The sequence below is a fragment of the Lissotriton vulgaris genome, chromosome 6 (assembly GCF_964263255.1).
Source record: "Lissotriton vulgaris chromosome 6, aLisVul1.2, whole genome shotgun sequence".
Classification (NCBI taxonomy): Eukaryota; Metazoa; Chordata; class Amphibia; order Caudata; family Salamandridae; genus Lissotriton; species Lissotriton vulgaris.
Genome location: NC_141694.1, coordinates 1,594,956,134 through 1,594,976,295, shown reverse-complemented (window position 1 = coordinate 1,594,976,295; position 20,162 = coordinate 1,594,956,134). Strand labels below are relative to the sequence as shown.

General features: G+C 45.6%; 1 protein-coding gene across 1 annotated transcript in view; it reads left to right on the top strand.

The window, feature by feature from the left end:
- PPP1R21 (protein phosphatase 1 regulatory subunit 21) overlaps window positions 1-20,162 on the top strand; it is a 383,731-nt gene that overhangs the window by 76,541 nt on the left and 287,028 nt on the right. The window contains exon 4 of the mRNA XM_086927763.1: window positions 12,308-12,409. Within this exon, the coding sequence (XP_086783889.1) occupies window positions 12,308-12,409 (102 nt within the window). The remainder of the gene's footprint in view (window positions 1-12,307; window positions 12,410-20,162) is intronic.

Below are 20,162 nucleotides of genomic sequence, written 5' to 3'. Positions count from 1 at the left end.
AGTACAAGGTGGCACCGGAGCACCTCTTGTAGAATAGCGCCCTTGTACTACCTGACATCCTGGTGGTTCACACAGCTAAAAAGAGGGTCTGCACCAGAAGCGCTGGAGAAGCTCTGCCACTAGTTTAGGAAATATGCAAAATCCATGGAGCAGGCAAGAGAGTGGTTGTAGAACACAATGGTGCATCCCCAACTCAGTAGGGCTATTCTCTTAGTAAAACAAGAATCACTGTGAGAAAATGGAACCGCTGGTGAAATCTCTGACCATGGCCTACCACAAGAGAGGTAAGGAGTTGGTGCAGGAGGATAAAATCTCAAATGCCAACATACAGTGCACTCTTGATTGGCTGTTACTGCATTACTTGAGACCAATAGCAGTGTCCTGCTCTGAAGATCTGCACAGCTCAGGATGTCAGGCTCACACCCAGTCTTGAATACAAAAAATTGTCTGGGCTTCAGGAGGATTCAATGCATGAGAAAATCAACAAGGACACGGATACAGCTACATATTTGGCAGCTCCTGATGCCCAAATCGGTCGGTCTGGTTTTCTGCACCAGCAGGTTAGAGGAGATGCCAAAGCTGCAACAATGCAGTTCTCTAGCTTTCAGCAGCAGCAATTCTTTCAGAAAGGCCAGACTCCCAAGATATACCCCAGGGAGTATTCCAGTGGAACAGCTACTGTCTGAAAAGGCCTCTCTACTTCCAAACAATGACTTACCCACCATCCCCAAATCATTCAACACCTGTTGGAAGGGAGAATAAGGTTACACCTTCTGCAATTGGGGGAGATAATCTCAGAAAAATGGGTCCTATCCATACTCCACAAAAAATACACCTTGGAGTTCCATGACACTTTGCCTTCAAACTATCGCGAAAAACATTAAAAGCTGCTGCAGTAGGAAGTGCAACTCATTCCATTACACCGTAGAGGACAAGGACCATACTCTATGTACTTTCAAATACTCAAAAAGGACAGCATGCTCAGGCCATCCTTCACCTCAGGCCATTGTACAGATTCATTGTTTCACAACACCTCAAGATGACAGCTGTAAAGATTTCCTACCACCATTCTGCATTGTGGATTACATGGTGGACTTTTATTGCAAGGATAACTAATTCTGCATCCCTATCATCCGAGCACACCAGTATTGCAGATTTGTGTTTAATTGGACATTAATATCAAGTCAAGGTACTACCCTTCTGGTTTGCAACAGCCCCACATGTATTTACCAAATGTCTTGTGGAGATTGTAGCTCATTTGTGTCAAATGCCATTCATGTCTTTTCATACCTTAACGGCTGGATGGTAAAGAGCATCACCTGAGAGTTATACTTTACCAACACTCAGTAGCAGTGTAACACCCCTTACACAAATTAGACTTCATCGTAAATGACAATGTCACATCTTTGTCCCCAAGTAATACAACCATTCTTGTGAGCGATATTCTACATAGTGATGGGCAAACCTACCTCAACAATGAGAAAGTGACCGTATTTAAAAAGATGCTACTCTTTTATGGAGGTTGTAACCTCTGACGGTGAGAATGATTGTGAAACTGCTCAGAATGATGAGACCGCTTCTGATGTGGGGTCCTGCATTGTTGTCAGAGTTGCTGGGGCTGCGAAGATTTGCGCTGTGATGCCTTGGCACAGGGCTAAGATGCATTGATGTTGGTCGGCATCAGTGGCAAGCTGCATTGTCCTCAAAGGAGCCACCGGGGTTTGCAAGGAATTGCGCTGTGATGCATCAGTGCTGGATTCAAAATGCGTCATGCTGGGTCCGTGTCTGTGTCGAGCTGCGCCGCTCTGTTTCGAGATGCGTATTGCTGCATTGAGGTTGAAGGAGTCTGTATGTCCCTGTGGCCTGAACATGGGAGGCAGTCGACTGACCCTTTGATATTTCTCGGAGTTCTGGGTACACACAGGCATACTGGATTAAGCAGGGCAGCTGCATAGTCGGCAGGGCTTAGGCAGAAGGGCAGACCTTACAGCTGGCCGGCCCTTCTTCCGGCAAACGCAAAAAGAACAGATGATGGACAGAATGCTGAATTAATCAAACATTCACCCCAGTCACAGATCTGGATTAAATCAGTTGTTTTTGCATGCCACGTTTTTCCAGTTTAGACCCAGCCATATGTAACTCGCTCTTGACCCATCCAGCCCGAAGTGCCAGGCCCAGTCTTCCCTGAACCAGAAACAAGCATCCTGGGACTGGTTTTGTGGTAACAACCCTCATCAGCCAGGCTAGCTTGAATCTGGTGCGCTAGAGAGCACAGGACTCACGTCTGGGCATAGCCTTCCCTCTTAGCGCGACAAATGCAAAAAGAACAGATGAGGGACGAAATGCTAAACTAAGCAAACATTCACTCCAGTCACAGATCTGGGTTAAACCCATTGTTTATTTGCATACCACGCCATTCCAATTTACATCCAGCCGTATGCAAATCAGTCTTGACCCTGTTCCCCCTTGGGAACAGTCCAGCCAGAACTGCCAGGCCAGATCTTCCCTGGACCAGAAACAAGCACCTTGGGACTGGTTTTGGGGTAACACCCCTCATCAGCCAGGCTAGCTTGAATCTGGTGGCGAAGCGAGCACAGGAACCACGTCTGGGCATACCCTTTCCTCGTTAGGTGACAAATTCAAAAAGGACAGATGATGGAAGAGTCCACAGGTCCTGAAGAGATCTGAAGAGTTGGGTCTGAGACTCCAATATTTATACCTGGTGCCTTCTTTGAGGTGAAAGAAGTTTCTGGAGTTTCCCCCTACAGAGGTGTCTGGAATTCTGTGCCTACCTGCCCTGGTCCTAGTCTGTCAGGGGGCACAGTAGGCTAGTCTGACATCCATTGTAATACAACAAATGGGAGATGCATTGTTATGAGAACACAAGTTCATAGGGTACGAATCCCACAAATAATGTGCAAAAAACGATGACAGAAATGTTGAGCCTTTCACTTTTGACTTTTGTAGATCTTTTTATTCTTTATTGAACACACAACAGCCAACGCGTTTCATCCATGCGGGCTTCTTCTGGGCAAATATATAAAAAACCACACACTCTGCGAGTTGTAGGCCATATGATGTAAGCTCAAGTCAAAATGGCACTTTCTCAGAAAAGTTTAAACTTTAGCGCAGAGTCTACACAAGTGTGCTCACTCCATATGCAAAGGTACTGAATCACTGTCCCATTCCGGGAACAAACTGTATTAGGTACTACGTGCGCAATTACCAGCCTCCTTTCACGGCCATCCGCTGCGAACGTGTCACTTCCAATGTTTTCTGGTGACACGTTTGCAGCGTAATTTCTATATATGCACTTGAGCACTCTTTCTTACACGTACCCTAGAACATTCTCCTACCTTCTTGACCCTCTAATGATTGTTCCTTTAAATGACTAAATAAATATGTTGTATTAATACTTAGTGTTTTTTTTGCACATCTGTTTGTTTTAATTATTTTCACGATTTACAGACGTTTGTGACCTGATTAATGTAAGCTCAAATAAGTTGATAATTCTGTTAATCCAACTCTTCCTTGAATAATTGGTCCAGGACCGTTGGTGGTTGCATAGTACACAGAATAAGATGTGTAGTTTGTGCAGCAAGATATACCCGGCCGCCATTTGTTGTATGATGTGACGTCCATTGTGTGTAAGCTGAGCCAGTGCATTTGAAGTGTAAGTGTGGTAGATGACAGCTATTCCACCTATCAAGTCCGAGGTGGCCCAATCTGCCAATGCCCAGACTCTCCTTTGTGATACTGTCTAGGACATGGGTACTCACAAACTTTCTCTCGGGGGCCAAATTTACAGTGTGGTTTGTGTCCGAGGGCCGCACCGGTGGGGGCGGGGTCAGTGGGGGAGGGGGCCGGGCTAGAGCAACAAAAAAACGGTGACCATGAGGTTGGACACCGGTCCCTCACCACCCTTCCCTCACTCCCCTTCCCTCACCATCACTCCCCTACCCCCTCTCCCTCCCTCACTCCCCTTCCCTCCCTCCCTCACTCCCCTTCCCTCCCTCCCTCTCTCCCCTTCCCTCTCTCCCTCACTCCCCTTCCCTTACTCCCTCCCCTTCCCTCACCCTCACTCCCCTTCACCCGCTCCCCCTTCCCTGTCCCTCACTCCCCTTCCCATTCTCCCTCCCCACTCCCCTTCCTTCCCTCACTCCCTCCCCTTCCTCCCCTTCCCTCACTCCCCTACCCCGCTCCCCCCTTCCCTCTCTCCCTCCCCCACTCCCCTTCCCTCTCTCTTCCTCGCCCACTCCCCTTCCTTCCCTCACTCCCTCCCCTTCCCTCACTCCCTCCCTCACTCCCCTTCCCTCTCCCTCCCTCCCTCTCCCTCCCTCCCTTTCCCTCCCTCTCCATCCATACCTCTACCTCCCTCTGTCATTTATTTATTTATTTATTTATGTATTTATGCATTTTATAAATTAGTTGTGAAAGTGTCTTTGGAATAGAAGAGATTTGAGGTTAGCTTTGAAGATCCGGGTGGAAATGGTGACACGGAGCGATGGAGGAAGCGAGTTCCAGATTCCAGATTCAGATGCCTAGAGGGTGCAAAAAGCAAGTGAAAAATACCCACTGTGTACCCATGGGACTTCAATAACCCAATTTCCGTTCTCAATTATACACAACCACCATAAGTCTCTAAAAAAACGGTATTAAATGTCATCAATACCTCTCACTACAAAGGATACCGAGCTGGGCCTCAGGAATCAGTAGATTTGAATGCTTGAACAATTCCTTCCAATAATGGCAAAACAGAGGCAAATCATTAATTTTCGGTTTTGTTGGCGATGAAAATCTTACGGCTGGCAGGGTGCACACAAACTTGTTTTTGGTTGATGGGAACAAAACGCTGTAAACGTTTAATTTCTAAAACAGAGAGATTATGGTAGGCCTCTGCGTTTAAACGTGCTGACCAAAATAATACAAAACGAGATTACATTTACAACGTCCTCATTTTAAGAAGGATTGCCAGAAGAGACATGCTTGCAGACAAGTGAATACAAAAACAGCTAACCCCTTATGAAATAAATCATGTGTAACAAACCAAAAACAACACACCGACCTATCCTGTCCATAAGAGGTAAACTATCTTTGCACATTTCGCACCCCTTCACTGCATTTTTCATCGATTGGTCATTTCTCTAAATGTGGTCACAGAACTGTTTCCATATTGTTGAGAATGACTGTTTTTGATACAGAGTGAATGCTTCCGTTTTTACACTTACCCCTCTTCTGTACCCAGCCTTCCTTGACATTTGTAATGTCAGTCATGGTAGCTCCCCTCTGCGCCCCCAACTTGAGGAATTTCTTGCTGCTGACTTCGGAGCTTTGGGGCTGCAGTCCTTTTCCTCTGCTAGACTGATGCTGCGAGCCCTAGGTTCAGCGATGAGTCAGTCTGCGACAGGAACAGCATCTCACCCTGTGCGTCGGCCTGGCTGAGACAGCTTCCTGGCACAAACACACACAAAGCCGCACCTGAGCACTTAACAGGTCTTTAGAAGACCATTTGCATTTTAATGGGGCTTTATTGTATTTGACCTCGGCCCCTACAGCTCTGCTCTCCCTGTCACCTGAATGAATCACCCGACCGACCCCCACAGAGCAGCAGTGTCTCGCTCCGGTTGCAGACACTTAGAAATGTGTTTTTAAAACACTGGTAAATGTCTGCCAGGTCCACGGGCCGCCAGGGAAGGCTTGCCGGGCCGCCACTGGCCCACGGGCCGTACTATGAGTACCCGTGGTCTAGGAGGAATTTACAAAGGACAGTTGCCAACTACACCTAGTGATGTGACCCAGACCAGGCTGCAGGCACCCCATGGTTAGAACCTGTTCCCAACCAAATGTTAGCACTTATTAAATGTAATAATGGAACCCAAAGTTAGGCAATAGGTGAGGTAGGGCTCACAATAGTTAAAAATACATTCAAGAGTTTTTCACTACTAGGAAATGGAAAACTTAAAAGTACACGTCCAATTATTTAATTGCAATGCACCCTGACCTATGTTCTATTTAGGGTCTACTGTACTATGACCCTGAATGGGGTGAGTGGTGGAGGGAGGGGTGGCCGGAGGGACCACAGGGCTCTTCTTTGAGCCCACCCTTTTAAATATCTATGGGTCACCCCTGGCTCAAGAGATCTTGCGGTTTCGAAGTTATCTCATATGCAAACGGCATGCAACTTATTATTACCATGAGGGAAAATCCTGAATTCACTAAAATTAGATTCAGGGATTAGTTGAAAAAAATAGCCCTATGGACGTCGTCTAACTGCCTTCAACTAAATACAGGGAAGACGGAAATCTTGCTTTTAGGAAAAGATCCCTCCTATTGCTCTGATGACTGGTAGCTGTTGGAATTGGGACCAGCCCCCACCCACAAAAAGTCTGGGCGAACTTTTGGCATACTGATTGATGATGCCCTCTCTATGAGAAAGAAAGTAACCTCCATTTTTAGATCCAGTTTTGCTATTACGTGCCTGCTTTTCAATGGCTGGCTTTTCAGTCCAGACAAACCATCACTTGCTGCAAATGAAGATTTTTTAGCTAAACTTCAGATGGTACAAAATACTGCTGCCGTCTGATCTGAAATCCACCATCCTGCTCTCCATCTGAGCCCACATTAAAACTCGTGCATTGGCTACTGATAAAAAAATTATCTTTATTCAAAGTTCTCTGCCTTGTACATAAGTTTCTCTTTTGAAATGGGCCGCTCTATCTACAGAATAAAGTACAGTTTTATGCTGCTACGCGCAGCCTCAGATCGAGCGGACTATGCTTACTTCATCACCCAACATATTCGCACTGCCAGATAACAGGGGAAGATCTTTTTCTTATTTGGCCCTTACCCTTACATATACAAATTTGGACAGATTTTGCCTTTTGAAAGACATTTCTCAAAACCTGTAGTTTTTTTATTAATTTCCTACAGAAATTCTGGCCTATTATAGAGTGCTTAGCATAGAGAGACCCTTTTGGAGGTGATTCATTCACGCTTTATAAATATAATGAACATAACATAACGTAACATAGGTGTGACCTATGTGTAATTTAAAGGGAGTTTTAGAATTGACAATACGGTTATTTTGCCTGGTGGAATTCGCAGTTTAAAGCTCCACCAGGCTGCTGTGGCAGGCCTGAGACATGTGTTAAGGGCCTACTCAGTGCTGCAGGTGCATTAGTAGTATTTCATTTACTGACCCTGGGTATACAAATGACTTATACTTAGATTAAATATGCCAATCAGGTGTTAACCAATTTTTCCATGTTTTAAGGAGTGAGCAAAAGCACTATAGCAGAGGTTAGCAGTGGTAAAGAGCACAGAGTCCTAAATGCCAATCAATCAATTAATCAATCACGAAATTTATAGAGCGCACTACTGACCCACGAGGGTCTCAAGGCACTGGGAGGGGGGGTGGCGCTACTGCTCGAAGAGCCAGGTCTAGAGGTGCTTCCTGAAGGCGAGATGGTCCTGGGTCAGTCGTAGGTGGGTGGGGACGGTCTTCCAAGTCTTGGCCGCGAGGTTGGTGAATGATCTTCCTCCGGTGGTGGTTCTGCGGATACGTGGAACGGCGGTGAGGGTGAGGCTGGCGGAGCGGAGCTGGCGGGTAGGTGTGTAGAACGTGAGGCGGTTGTTGAGGTATTCGGGACCCATGTTGTGGAGAGCTTTGTGTGCGTGGGTGAGAAGTCTGAACGTGATCCTCTTGTTGACAGGGAGCCAGTGCAGGTCTCTCAGGCGGGCGGAGATGTGGCTGTGTCGGGGGATGTCCAGGACGAGATGTGCGGATGCGTTCTGTATGCGCTGGAGTCTTTTCTGAAGTTTGGCAGTGGTCCCTGCGTAGAGAGCGTTCCCGTAGTCCAGCCGGCTGGTGACGAGGGCCTGGGTGACCTTCTTCCTGGTTCCAGTGGGGATCCAACGGAAGATCTTTCGGAGCATGCGGAGGGTGTTGAAGCAGGAAGAGGTGATGGCGTTGACTTGCCTGGTCATCGTGAGGGAGTAGTCGAGGATGAAACCCAGGTTGCGTGCGTGGTCCGTGGGCTTGGGGGGTGGGGGGGTGCCCAGAGCCGGCGGGCCACCAGGAGTCGTCCCAGGCGGAGATGGATGGGCCGAGGATGAAGACTTCCGTCTTGTCTGAGTTCAGTTTCAGCCGGCTGAGCTTCATCCATTCTGCAACGTCTTTCATTCCTTCCTGGAAGCTGGCCTTGGCGGTGGCGGGGTCGTTGGTGAGGGAGAGGATCAGTTGGGTATCGTCGGCGTAGGAGATGAGGTTGAGGTTGTGCTTGCGTGCAATGGCTGCGAGGGGGCTGATGTAGACATTGAAGAGGGTGGGGCTGAGCGAGGAGCCTTGGGGTACGCCGCAGATTATCTTGGTGGCTGCTGCGCGGAAGGGCGGGAGACGAACTCTTTGGGTTCTGTCGGAGAGGAAGGAGGTGATCCATTCCAGGGCCTTTCCTTGGATTCCGGCGTGGTGGAGGCGGGTTGTCAGGGTGCAGTGGCAGACCGTGTCGAAAGCAGCCGATAGGTCGAGGAGGATGAGGGCGGTGGTTTCCCCTTTGTCCAGCAGGGTCCTGATGCCGTCGGTGGCTGCAATGAGGGCGGTCTCGGTGCTGTGGTTCGCTCGGAATCCGGACTGTGATGGGTCGAGGGAGCCGTTCGTCTCGAGGAGACAAAAAAGATTTCAGAAAGCCGGAGAGTGAAGGCAAAAGGTTTGGGGGTGACCTTCTAAGGAGGGCCAGGTCTGACAGCGTTTGTCATCTTGTGCTTCTTGGAACTACATCTCAGCAGCGTATACAAAGCAGGGTCAGTGGCAGGTTCTACCTCTGAGTCACCACAGTCACCTCGTATTGCCTCTCAAAGCACTGCACATGTCGAGAACTGTCCCGACAGATAAATCTACTGCTCCTGAGCATGATCCCATCTGCAAACAACTGACCTGTGAGCCATCATCCCAACCTCTGCTGAATCGGGAGGCACCAGAGAGGGAGATCCATAGAGTATGCCGCTGTGCAGTGCCTGCAGAGAAGGTAATGGGACCCACAGTGTTCAGACACCTGGAGCAAAATCGGCAGCTGCGAACCATGGGTTCTGTCCCCAGGGCACCTTGAAGTACCAGCAAGCGGCTCAGACTAGGTCACAGATACCGCACTTCAGGCGGCGCCTCTGCGGTAATCCAAGTCATGAACCATTGTAGTTGCCCCACTAGATTATGCATCTCACGGTCCAGCGCCCCCAGACCCCTCGACCTCAATGGGCAAAAAATGGCTTCCCCGGAGCCACCCGGAGTTTGCCGAACACCCAGATCAGATTCTTAGGCGATCTGATGAGGTCCTGGAACACTGTTCGGGGCAACAACAAATGAACGTTTGTGAACAGGTACAGAGAGCCCAGCAAGGCCACCATTTCTGACACTGCAATAAGACCCATTGGTAACCTAGAAAGTCTCTGCTAAAAGACTGATGAGGAGCGAAGGGAGGCATCCACCCAATAGGATTGCCCTCACTGACATCCTCGAAATCTCTGTAGATGCAGACCCCCAAGCATTTAAAAGTGGGTGGGGCAATTAGAACAAGGTAGATGCAGGTTCCTTCCAGGAAATGCACGCAGGATTTCTGTGTGTTAACAGCAGGCCTAAGAGCTCCCTGAAGGAGTCCACCATCCCCATAATTGAAGTCAGGTCGAAGGTAAACCAGAATATCGTATATTGAAATGTTGTGTTCCTGAACTGCTGTCTGTAGGCTGTGTCCACCACCGAGCATTCATTATACAGATAAAGTCACCACCGAGCATTTAGGGTCCTGAAAGCAACGGCCCAGTAGTGTGGTTATGCGTTCTGTGTGAGACACTTACCCTGCATTGGGAGAGTGTAGTCCAGTTAAGAGCAGCACCATGCCGACTAGTTGACCTTAGACACACTCATAACTGTCATCCTTATCCACGCTGTGGTCTACCACCCTGTATAGCTCCTCTGGGCATATCTAAATTAGGACACCTTTCGCATATGTAGAGAATGTTGTGATGTAAATTTGCCTCTTCCATACTCTTAGTTTGTGTGAGATGCATCTATTACATAATTGCTGCTTGGATGCCCATGTATTTCAAGTAGGAGTGTATTTTACGCCTTTTAGTAGGATTGCCTACATTTTTGACAATCCTAGTTAGCAGTGTATGATCACCTAGCTGCAGTGTTGCGCACTCATGTTGATGAGAACGTTGTCCCAGCCCTGGATCCAGTTCTGCCCGTCCATTTCTTTCATGCGGACCTGCGTCACTAACCATCTTTTATGCTTTATCCGAGGTTCCCCCTTAAAGCACTCTACCCTAGTGTCGTCTGACTAAATGGCTTAAATTATTTTTCCCCATCTATAGCTTCCTTCCTAGGACCAGGCCTCAAACTACCCTGTGCCCATAGCACGCTTAATGCACCTGACCGCAAGAACCTATGCACTAGGTCAAATTATGCTCTTTTAACAAACGGTCACTTAATGGGGGGAAAATTGGTGCCAGGCAGACACTGTGCTGCTCAACGCCACTTGCCTTGCATCTTGGTCAGTGTGTGGCCCCTGCTATACTGTAACTATGGTAGGATTGGCTTAGAACATATCTATGAAACAAAATACAACAGAGCAGATGCAATGCAGTACTAGGTCACTTAGCTACAGCAGGTCCTCTGCTGATCTAGGTGTTCTTTAATGAAGTTACCCATCTTTTTCTTCCGCTGCTTCTTCAGACGTGGTGTCTTTCCCACTAGCTGCATCCTCATAAGTTTCCTCCAATAAAGACCACTAGAATTTCCTGTCGACCACTGGCATCACCACAGCTTCTTTATACCCTGCTGCTTCCTGGTGAGGACTTGATGTCCCCAGAGATCCCCATGTAGTATGGCATCTCCCCATTTATTGCTGTGGCTTAGGATGTGAATGATCAGAGTAGCCCAGCACTGCTTCTCTCTGTACTCGGTCCCATGCTTCTCATTGGTCGGCGAAGAATCATGTCCATTCATCAGCTCATATTTCTTTTGGCCGAGCTAACACCCAGCCCCGGATCATCACTCTCTGTTGCTGTCATACATGCCACAGGCCAGTCCGTGCCTCCTGCCTGATTCCTTCAACATAGACACAGTCGGCAGGCTAGTTCCAGTCACTCCGGCATCACCACTGATCTCATGTGGCCTGCGTATGGCCAGTGACCACCTTCTCAGGCTCACCTCTACCGAGAGGGTCCACTCTGAAGCAACGCTCCGACTTTAGGCCCGGTCACGTCTTCCTACCTCGGTCTGTTGGGCACCTGTTGTAGGCTGACAATTCTATAATTATCATACATCTCACTGGTCGTCTTATGAAATGTATGACAACCTCTGCTCCGGCTGAAATGTATCCAAGTACTGGATGCCGTCCACCGCCCAAGAATAAGAATTTTACTGTGTCAGACCTGAGCCAGACTGATCAGATTTTAGGTCCTTGGACTTAAGCAGGCCTCTAACTCCTTTACGCAAACTTAATCATTTTCTTGATCAAGATTACTGCTGATCCAGAGAGTACTTGCCAACCTCCGATCTGAGAATCAGTTTCTCTGACTTAGTAGCTTCCTAAAACACCACTACGAGTGTTTTAAAACTATATAAGTTCTCTATAAATAGTAGTATTGATAGATATATTTAGACAACATATAAAGGCCATTGATAGGGCAATAAATACACAAATTTTCAGTTTGGTTGAATCTTATTATTTGTCATCTTCATTTTAATTTTTTAATTTTTTTGTGGACATATATTCAGGATTTCCTTTTTTGTTAATATTGGATTCTAAAGGCACAGTATTTGGATACTTTGTATCTGCTCTGCAAAGCTGAGCTTTAAATTATCAAGCGACAAAAAAAACTTGTGTACACATTTTTGACATTTAATGGATTTTTCCTTTCCAACGTTGTGAAGGGCTTTCTTAATTGTAAATGTTGCGACATTTGTGAACTTTAAACATGTTGTGAAGCTGTAAAAAAATGAAAGCGAGAGAAAAGGCTGCTAAAGTTGATATGTACATTGCAGACTTCACAATATATGAATGTGAAAAAAAAGTTTACATTTACACACGCCATTATGGAGGGTCAGGTACAGCATCTTGGATGCAGAGTTTTTTGCTGTAGAAGTCATTTTTGTAAAGTGCAGGTCATTGAAAAAATATTTTTGCACTTATGTATTTTAATTGTATATGCAGATACTAGACTTTTGATGAAATTTTAACAGAATCTTCATTATCAGTTTACAAAGTAAGTGTGTTGATTTTTTGATTGGCGTTCATTTTCTCTCCATCAGAAAGTGGGTGAGCCTACTCCTCAGTTGAGCTTAGAGCAGAAAAGTGTCTTTGATGAGGACCTTCGAAAGAAGATAGAGGAAAATGAGCGGCTGCATATGCAGGTGAGTTGATCTGTTTTTTGAGTGTCTCCTTCCTTCCCATCTGTAAAGTTTTTTTAGATAATGTTTTAGACCCGCAATATAGGTATCTAAGTGGACAAATACATGCAAAATCACCCTGATATTTTTAAGGTTTTGCTAAGAGTGTGCTATGTAAAAATGTTTGTTTGTATAGTTCAAGCTGCATAATGTGTTTTAAGTTTTACAATAGTGCCTTATTCAGTCATGCATGCTCCCAGAAACTACCTGACATGTATACACTTTTAAGTTGTGCATTTGAGCTGTGAGCCATAGAAGGTTTGGCAAATGTCAAAGGAAGATACCGAAAAATGGTTGTATGTTGCAAAATATGTGAACGCTGTGAACAGTGCAGTTGTGCGGTGGTAAGTTCTATCAAATGCAATACATTCGAAGGGCACATGGGACTTCTAACAATTATTCCATTTGCATACAACCTTCAAGACCTAAGGTACAAGGAAGCCCAATGCATATGACAGTGACAGCTTATGGTATTGTTATGTCCTTTTTCTTCTTTTTTTTTTGTTGAAAAACCTTTATTGTAGCATTCAGTAAAAATACAAGTATGGGCCTACAACCGCGGGGGCCGGCCGCTAGACAAATTAAAATCTCCGATATCACAGTATGACACAGCTCATCAGCCGACAACCCAGAGGTCCGGCAGCGATTCAGGATAAAACTTGTATTAAAATGCACAACTGGGTTCCAGGATGAGACAGAGGTTTCCTTTTATATTTTATAAGAGAGGATCAGGTGCCATACAATCAGACAGAATGCGGGGGACAGGGCAAGAAACAGGATATGCATGTAATAACCACTATAATGGAGAATTGGCGCCAGAGCATATAGATCGGTACAAAAGAACACACAATATACATTCCATGTTGCGCCAGTACTCGGAGCCTGCCCGCCCAGGAATCAGGATATCATAAGAGCATAAGCACGAAATACAAGCACACGATAAGAATCCGAATGATTCGTAGCTATTCTGATCCTTTAAGAAAGAGAGAGAAGGAAAGAAAGGCCATAGAAAATAAAAAAGGCAAAATAAAAAAAAAACCTTCAGCCCCCCCACCCTGCACCCCTGCAAATGGCTACAGCCTAACCCCACTAGCAGCGTGCCTGTCGCCCCTAATAACTAAAGCCCCAAAGGTAGGAGAAAAAACGGAGGAGGGCATATCCATGTGGGCTCCCAGCCCCTTTAGACCCCCCGCCTGAAACAGCCACCCCCTATCACTAAAAGACCAGTCTAAGACAACAATATAGAAGAAATTAGAGAGTACCGTGAGACACCGCCCAGCCTCTTAGAGCAAACAGTTGCAGGTCCAACACTTATGAAAGCCACGCCAACCCTTCCTGACCCAGTCGATCTTAACCTTGGCCCTTCCGAACAAGAACACGAACCCCTCCCAGCGAGACCCAAAGGCACACAAAGAAGCAATAAAGAAGAAGAGTCATCAGAAAGTAGCCCATGGCTACCGGCAGGCAGTAAGTCCACAGGAACTGTAGACGCAGACGAACTCTCCCTCCTAGTTGAACAGTCCCAATGTGTCTTGCACAGGAGTCGTAGCGTCACCAGGAAAGGAAAAAATGACCACAAAATGAATGGAAAGTCACAAACAAAAGTCTCCGGGAGGGGAACGCCTGCCGTTATAACCAAAGCCGGTGGTGGTGGAAGGTTCAGCAATACCATGACATCCTTGGGAACACCGTCTCCCAGGGCACCATCCGATGGTTCCAATACTTTGTTCCTCACGGGGTTCTCACACGGAGTCAAAATGGCCGCGGTATGAATGGCTGTAGATTCCTGTTCCAACAATAAGGCTGGGCCCGGTTCCACCAGGAGCATCTCAGATAGGCGCGTGTCCAATTTGCTCAACAAAGTATCCACATCTGAGCGAAATGCCCAAAGTTCTGCCAGTATTGACCTCAGCGATGGCTCATGCACCGTTCGATCCATATTCTCATGCCTGATATCAGTCACAATCACCTCCCTGGGTGAGTCTGGCATCCTCGGGGGGACAGACAGGACCACGAACGTGCAAATGCAAAGGGTGACCAGTCTTTGTCCGCAGCCACAATCAACGCAGTTAAGGCCGCAGGCCAGAGACCCCGAACCACCGAACCCCGGCGGGCGCAAACCGGGTCCGCGGGACGGGGGCCCCACCCGCAGCCGGCAGCAAGCTGACTCACCCCTCGGTCGATGCTGAGCAATGAAAACGATCGCTGCCAATTTCGGGCTGAATTAAAGCCTCCACTCCGGTCGACCGGACCCAGCCCGATTCCCTGGCCGATGTTGTTGCACTACAGCCCGGCTGTGAAAGTACTCCAGGCCCCGGCTTCACCACTGGAGTAGGCCGCAAACTTCAACTCGATGGAACATCGTCAAACAAGCCGATATAAGTTTCCGGATTTCACCATCGGAGTGCGGAACAGTTCATGCACACAGAGACTAGGCGTAAAGTCAGGATAATGTACAGGATATCGTGGCGGGTTACGGAGGTCGGCGGAGCCGGGAGCCTAAGCAGCCATCCTGCTTGCTGACATAGCTCCTCCCCCCGTTATGTCCTTTTTCGATGTTGTCGATGCTGACTATGGTGAATGGGTATATGTAATTTGCACATCCCCTTTTCATGAGTGATTGATATTTAAAATTTAGCAGAGCTTACCAAATTATTTGTCTATTCTTTAACACCCGTATGCCTCATATATGTAATGTACTCTCCAGGTACATTCATGCACATATCACTTCGGCTATACTGCGTATCGCTACTAAGGCCTTCGCTGCTCTCCCTGCTTGAGCCCATACTCACTTTTGTTTGTAAACATCATAACCTTGACCACGCCCTTCGATATCAAAATATGGGCAACATATTGATCTGCCCATAAAGGTGGCAGGTGACGAATCGCACTAGAGTCTGGACCTGGAACACTTTTCAGAGTAGGGGGCTGGCCTTTGGCACCCATTCACCAGAATCACAAGGCTTCTTGGTGTTGATACCAGTGATTTTAGCAAATTTGAGAAATTGCATTCGCACTCGCACAACATACTTTAATTCTGGGCAAGTTACCTAATCTCCCATACATATCACCAAATGAATAATCTGGTCTTGGGTAAAGTAAATTGGTGCTTAAATAGAGTGCTGCAATGCCGTTGGGCCATACATGTGGTATATAAAGACGGTTTTCAAAGATAACAAGGATAAGAACCTGCAGAGCTGGCGGGGAACAAGACCCTGCAGGGCGGTGTGCACAGACATTGAATTGTGGAACTAGCACAGAAAAATAGCTGATCACCAGCCAACAGGGGCAAAGGTAGGGAAGCCTGATAAAGAGACAAAATGGAGAACTGCTGAAGGAACTCCCAGTTGTGGAGGGCCATACTATCACAGTAACGTCACAATGTACTTTCAATTCTCCCAGTTGTCAGCATTCTCCACAAACCTCGGAGTGCCATTAACTCACCAGTCATCTCCAACAGACCAGCTCCTGGCCCTCTGGCCACCTCGTAGGATCTCCTTTGTCAGTATGTTAGAATGTGAACAGGTCATATTAATGAATTATGCAATTACTTACTGCATGCCACTGATTTTCCTTGTAAGCCAAGGGAAGTCACATATTCTAAACACATGCTACTCTTCTATGCAAGTCATTATTGTATAAAGAACTAATATTGTTCTTATTTACTGCAATGAAGATGCTTACCTCTCCAAGAGGAATACTTTTGTATCAGGAATAGTTTTTCTTTTCTGATCAAACTAAGGATTTATTTTTCATCATGAGGTATCCGGCTGTGTCTTTTTCAGCCGCGCACCACCAAACCGGTCAGGTGATCAATATTTCTAGAAGGAAACCAATTCGTTATATTTTGACTATCATGTCCAAATAATATGTCCCTATCATGCTCTTCATTTAAAAGTGGCAATACGACTGCTTCATTTTATCCATGCCCTTTTGTATGCTTTACAACTAGCAACTTAAACGGGCACAGTCTTAACTCAATAAGCTAACCCCTGCTACAAATTATCTTGCCAGAGCAGAACACCCATTCTATGCATGTTAAGTATCCGGACCCCAATCCTCGACTAACATTTTATTTAACAGGGCCCCGTGCGGCATAGTGCTGCTGTATGTTTATTTTTAACAAAACATAAGGAGATAAGCCGTACCTATACGGCAAAGCTGGAAGCATATAAGCGGTCTTGCGCTCTTGTCTCACTTGAGTTATCTGTTTGTGTGCCCTGTCCGAACCCCGATATTGAATCCCTGCTTTATTTGCAGTAGCCCTGGTTCCAACACTCACCTCAAGAGGTACAGCGTCTCCGCGTCCGTTAGTGTGCGAATGCCGTATTGTTCACTTCCTACATATTTGTAGCCCTTTACATCCGAAAAATGCTCGTAAGCAATGGTGAATGCAGAGTGATTATGTAATGATATGGTACCGAGTCAGAGTGTTGGTGTAAACCTATAGACCCAGCTTAAATATGAGTAATACTTCATTTGATTGAATATATGGGTCCCCTGGTTACACCTCTCCTGCTAACTTCATGTTGTTTTTAAACTTTTATTTATAGAATTTTCCATGTACAAACAACGCAATCAAAAATAAATGACATTTTGTATACCATAGTTTATTTTCCATGTTATAGCAAGTACATGCATTTACTTAAGTAGTTTAAGATACCTTTTGTGAAGCATATAATTAATAGACAAGTCAATAAAATGTAATAAGTGCAGAGCTTGATCATTTTGGCATTTTGGCATGTTAAAACATATGTAGTTCTCTTCATTTGCAGATACTCTTGGTAGTGTCAGGAATCTACATAACACGTATACTACCATGCAATAACCAGATTTTGAAACCAAGGCAGGAACTTTACTAACAGTTTGGTTGCAGTTCCATGGCCAGTGAGGAGCATGACTATCCAAGCTGGCCACGTATCATTTTCTATACCTCATAAGACAGACACAGAATACTTATTTCAGGGCGTGGCCTAATAGCCTTGCAAATAGTCACTCATGACTGTCAACATCTTGCCATAGCTACACCAGGCATGTAATACAAAATGCATCCGTAACTCCACACCATCAACTGCTAACTCACCTATCATTGATCAAAAGTTGCAGTAGTTTTCCCGTAGGATACTTAGGACTTAATAATTTGTGCGTAAACAACATTATTATTATCTTTGAGTTGAATGGTTCATTGCTTAAAATCAATTCTGATATATTTGTCTGCCTTTCTTAAGTATGTGTCATTCACATAATCCAATAATAATCGTCGTCTGGTTTGCAGAAGCATGAGTAGGGAGGGTCGAGGCACTCCTGTATCTAACTCACTCTATAATGTCATGCCCTTACTGGGGTTCAAGATGACTCAGATTGGAAATCAACTCTCCTCGTATCTAAGAAACCAAAGGACCTTGGAGGTATTCTTAGTAAAGTTAAAAATCACTGCCTTTAGAGTTGGTTGCAATGTATTGTACTTAAAAACAGACATCGACGAGGATACACTTTGCTCTTTAAATTCACCAAACGTGATGAACTGTTGTTTCAGGAAAACCTCAACTAAGGCAAAATAACCCAACCCATTGACTGTTTTAAAGAATGTCCTTTGCGTACAGCGGTTTCTGAAGGCCATCAGTCCTCCAGAGGACTATTAATGGGAATATCACATGAACCAACATCTGCCCTTAGCAGCAGATTCATCCAAAAAGCTTACGGTTTTTGTGCTTGACATCCCAGGCATACCTCTAGTCACAAATATTTCACAGATTTGCCATACATTGAATCAGAAGATTATCATTCAACAAAGTAGTACCATTTGTTAGCAGACAAAGCTCAAATGTATCCTACTTAGTTGCTAATCTGTAAGATGTCCCAAGTGTAATAGTTAATTGTGGATAGAAGGTCTCTATCCTTTTTCAGTATTCAAAACGTATCCATGCAAATTGACACTAAAGTTTTGAGAGTGAATGCTATTATTCGTGTTTATATGCAGCACACTCAGTGCTCGAGCTAGTTGCTCATTTGCTACAGTAGCTTTGCATAATGGCCCGTGCCTTTCAATCAAATTCAATCTCCTCCTATTAGTTCAAGCAATGGATTTATACATATATTAAACTAACAAAACGTAGTAACTCAAACGCATCCAATTGAGAACTTGAAAAAAGAGCGGGCCTCTTCACACATATGTGGGCTTTATTGCATTCAGTGATACTGCCACTACCAGGCACTGAAACTGAGCTTGTGGAAATGAGCTAGATATCCCAGGTACAAAACCTTATATGAACCTCTAGAAGCAAATCATTCATTGCAGCTCTCTTGTCTGCTCAAGAATACTATTTGTTTTCCAACATGCAGCTGCACTGGAAAAATGGAACAGCTCAGAACGTCATTGAGCACAAAAATGTTTATATTTTTATTAGCACTCCAACAGCTTCTTGGCTATGGAACAGATTGAAAAATTGTTTCCACATGGTGGCATCTCATTCCAATGGAAATACTACAAATTATTTTCTGTGAGACATAAAACGTTCTCATATAATGATTCACTCTTTTTATTTTTTTGATAGAAGCGAAAATGCGGAAGTTCAGCACATTTATCTGATTTAAATGCAAAGCTCTGGTTTCAAAACAGTATAACACATAGCTCTTCAAGTGGCTGAGAAAAGTCAGGAACATTGCCTTAGGAATAGCAAAGGAGAAAACACACTCTAAGTTGTGTGGGATGTCCCAAAGGCAGTTTTGAGAAGACCAACAGGCCACGATAAAAGCTCTGAAATAGGCCTGGGATATAGATCGCAGAGTTCTACTCCATGTAACTCCACAAAGTGCCGGAATACCTCTGGAGCGCTCCACTGAGTTCCGCCAGCGGCGGCGTTTGTTAAGTTGTTGTGCTGACACTGATTTTTAGCTCCGAAAGTTTGTCCCATGCTTTAAAAACACAAGTGGTACTACGCGTGGCGCCAGATTGCACTGCTGCTTTCTGTCGCTCAAGTAGACATAGACATTCTACTCGAGCGGCAGCTTCCTTGACACAAGGGGGACATTTCTCAACACAAGCAGTTGTGACTTGCAGCGACCGCCTGCATTGAGAAATCGTGCCGTGAGGAGGTCCTGTGTGTCATTTTTCTCTCGCTTGCGCTCGCCAACTCAACGTTGGCCAGTTGTTTGAGAGAAAATACTCCGCACCCAACACTTTGCAGAGTTTTGCGGAACTCCGCACTCTGCGTGGAGTGGGCAAAAGTCCATTAACTCTGCCGGCAGAGCAGAATTCTTCACCCAACCCTACTCTGAAACAGATACATTTGGAACCCTAGTAGAAAGTTTGCACAAAACCTAATAACATCAAATATTTTCCAAACACATTAAACATAGAGAAGGCATTGTTCTTGCACAAGAGGGCAGGACACGGATATTAATAACAAGGTAATACGTCTATATAATGAAGAATGCTCCCAGAATAGCAAGAGCTGGACAATTACTTTCAGAGGCTTAACATCCCAAAACTCTCCAGCACACAAGTGTCCAAAATGACATCACCATTTGCTGTAGAGGAAGTGAATGCACCTATTCAGAATCTAGAAAACAAGGAATCTGATAACTTCTTCTGCCACTTATGGAGCTCCATGCTGCTGTGTTTTCTGCAGGTGGGCTCTCTGACCCAGTGATCAAAGCATATATTATGTTTATCTTTAAGGCGTTCACAAACCTAACATAGGTTTCCGAAAACTAC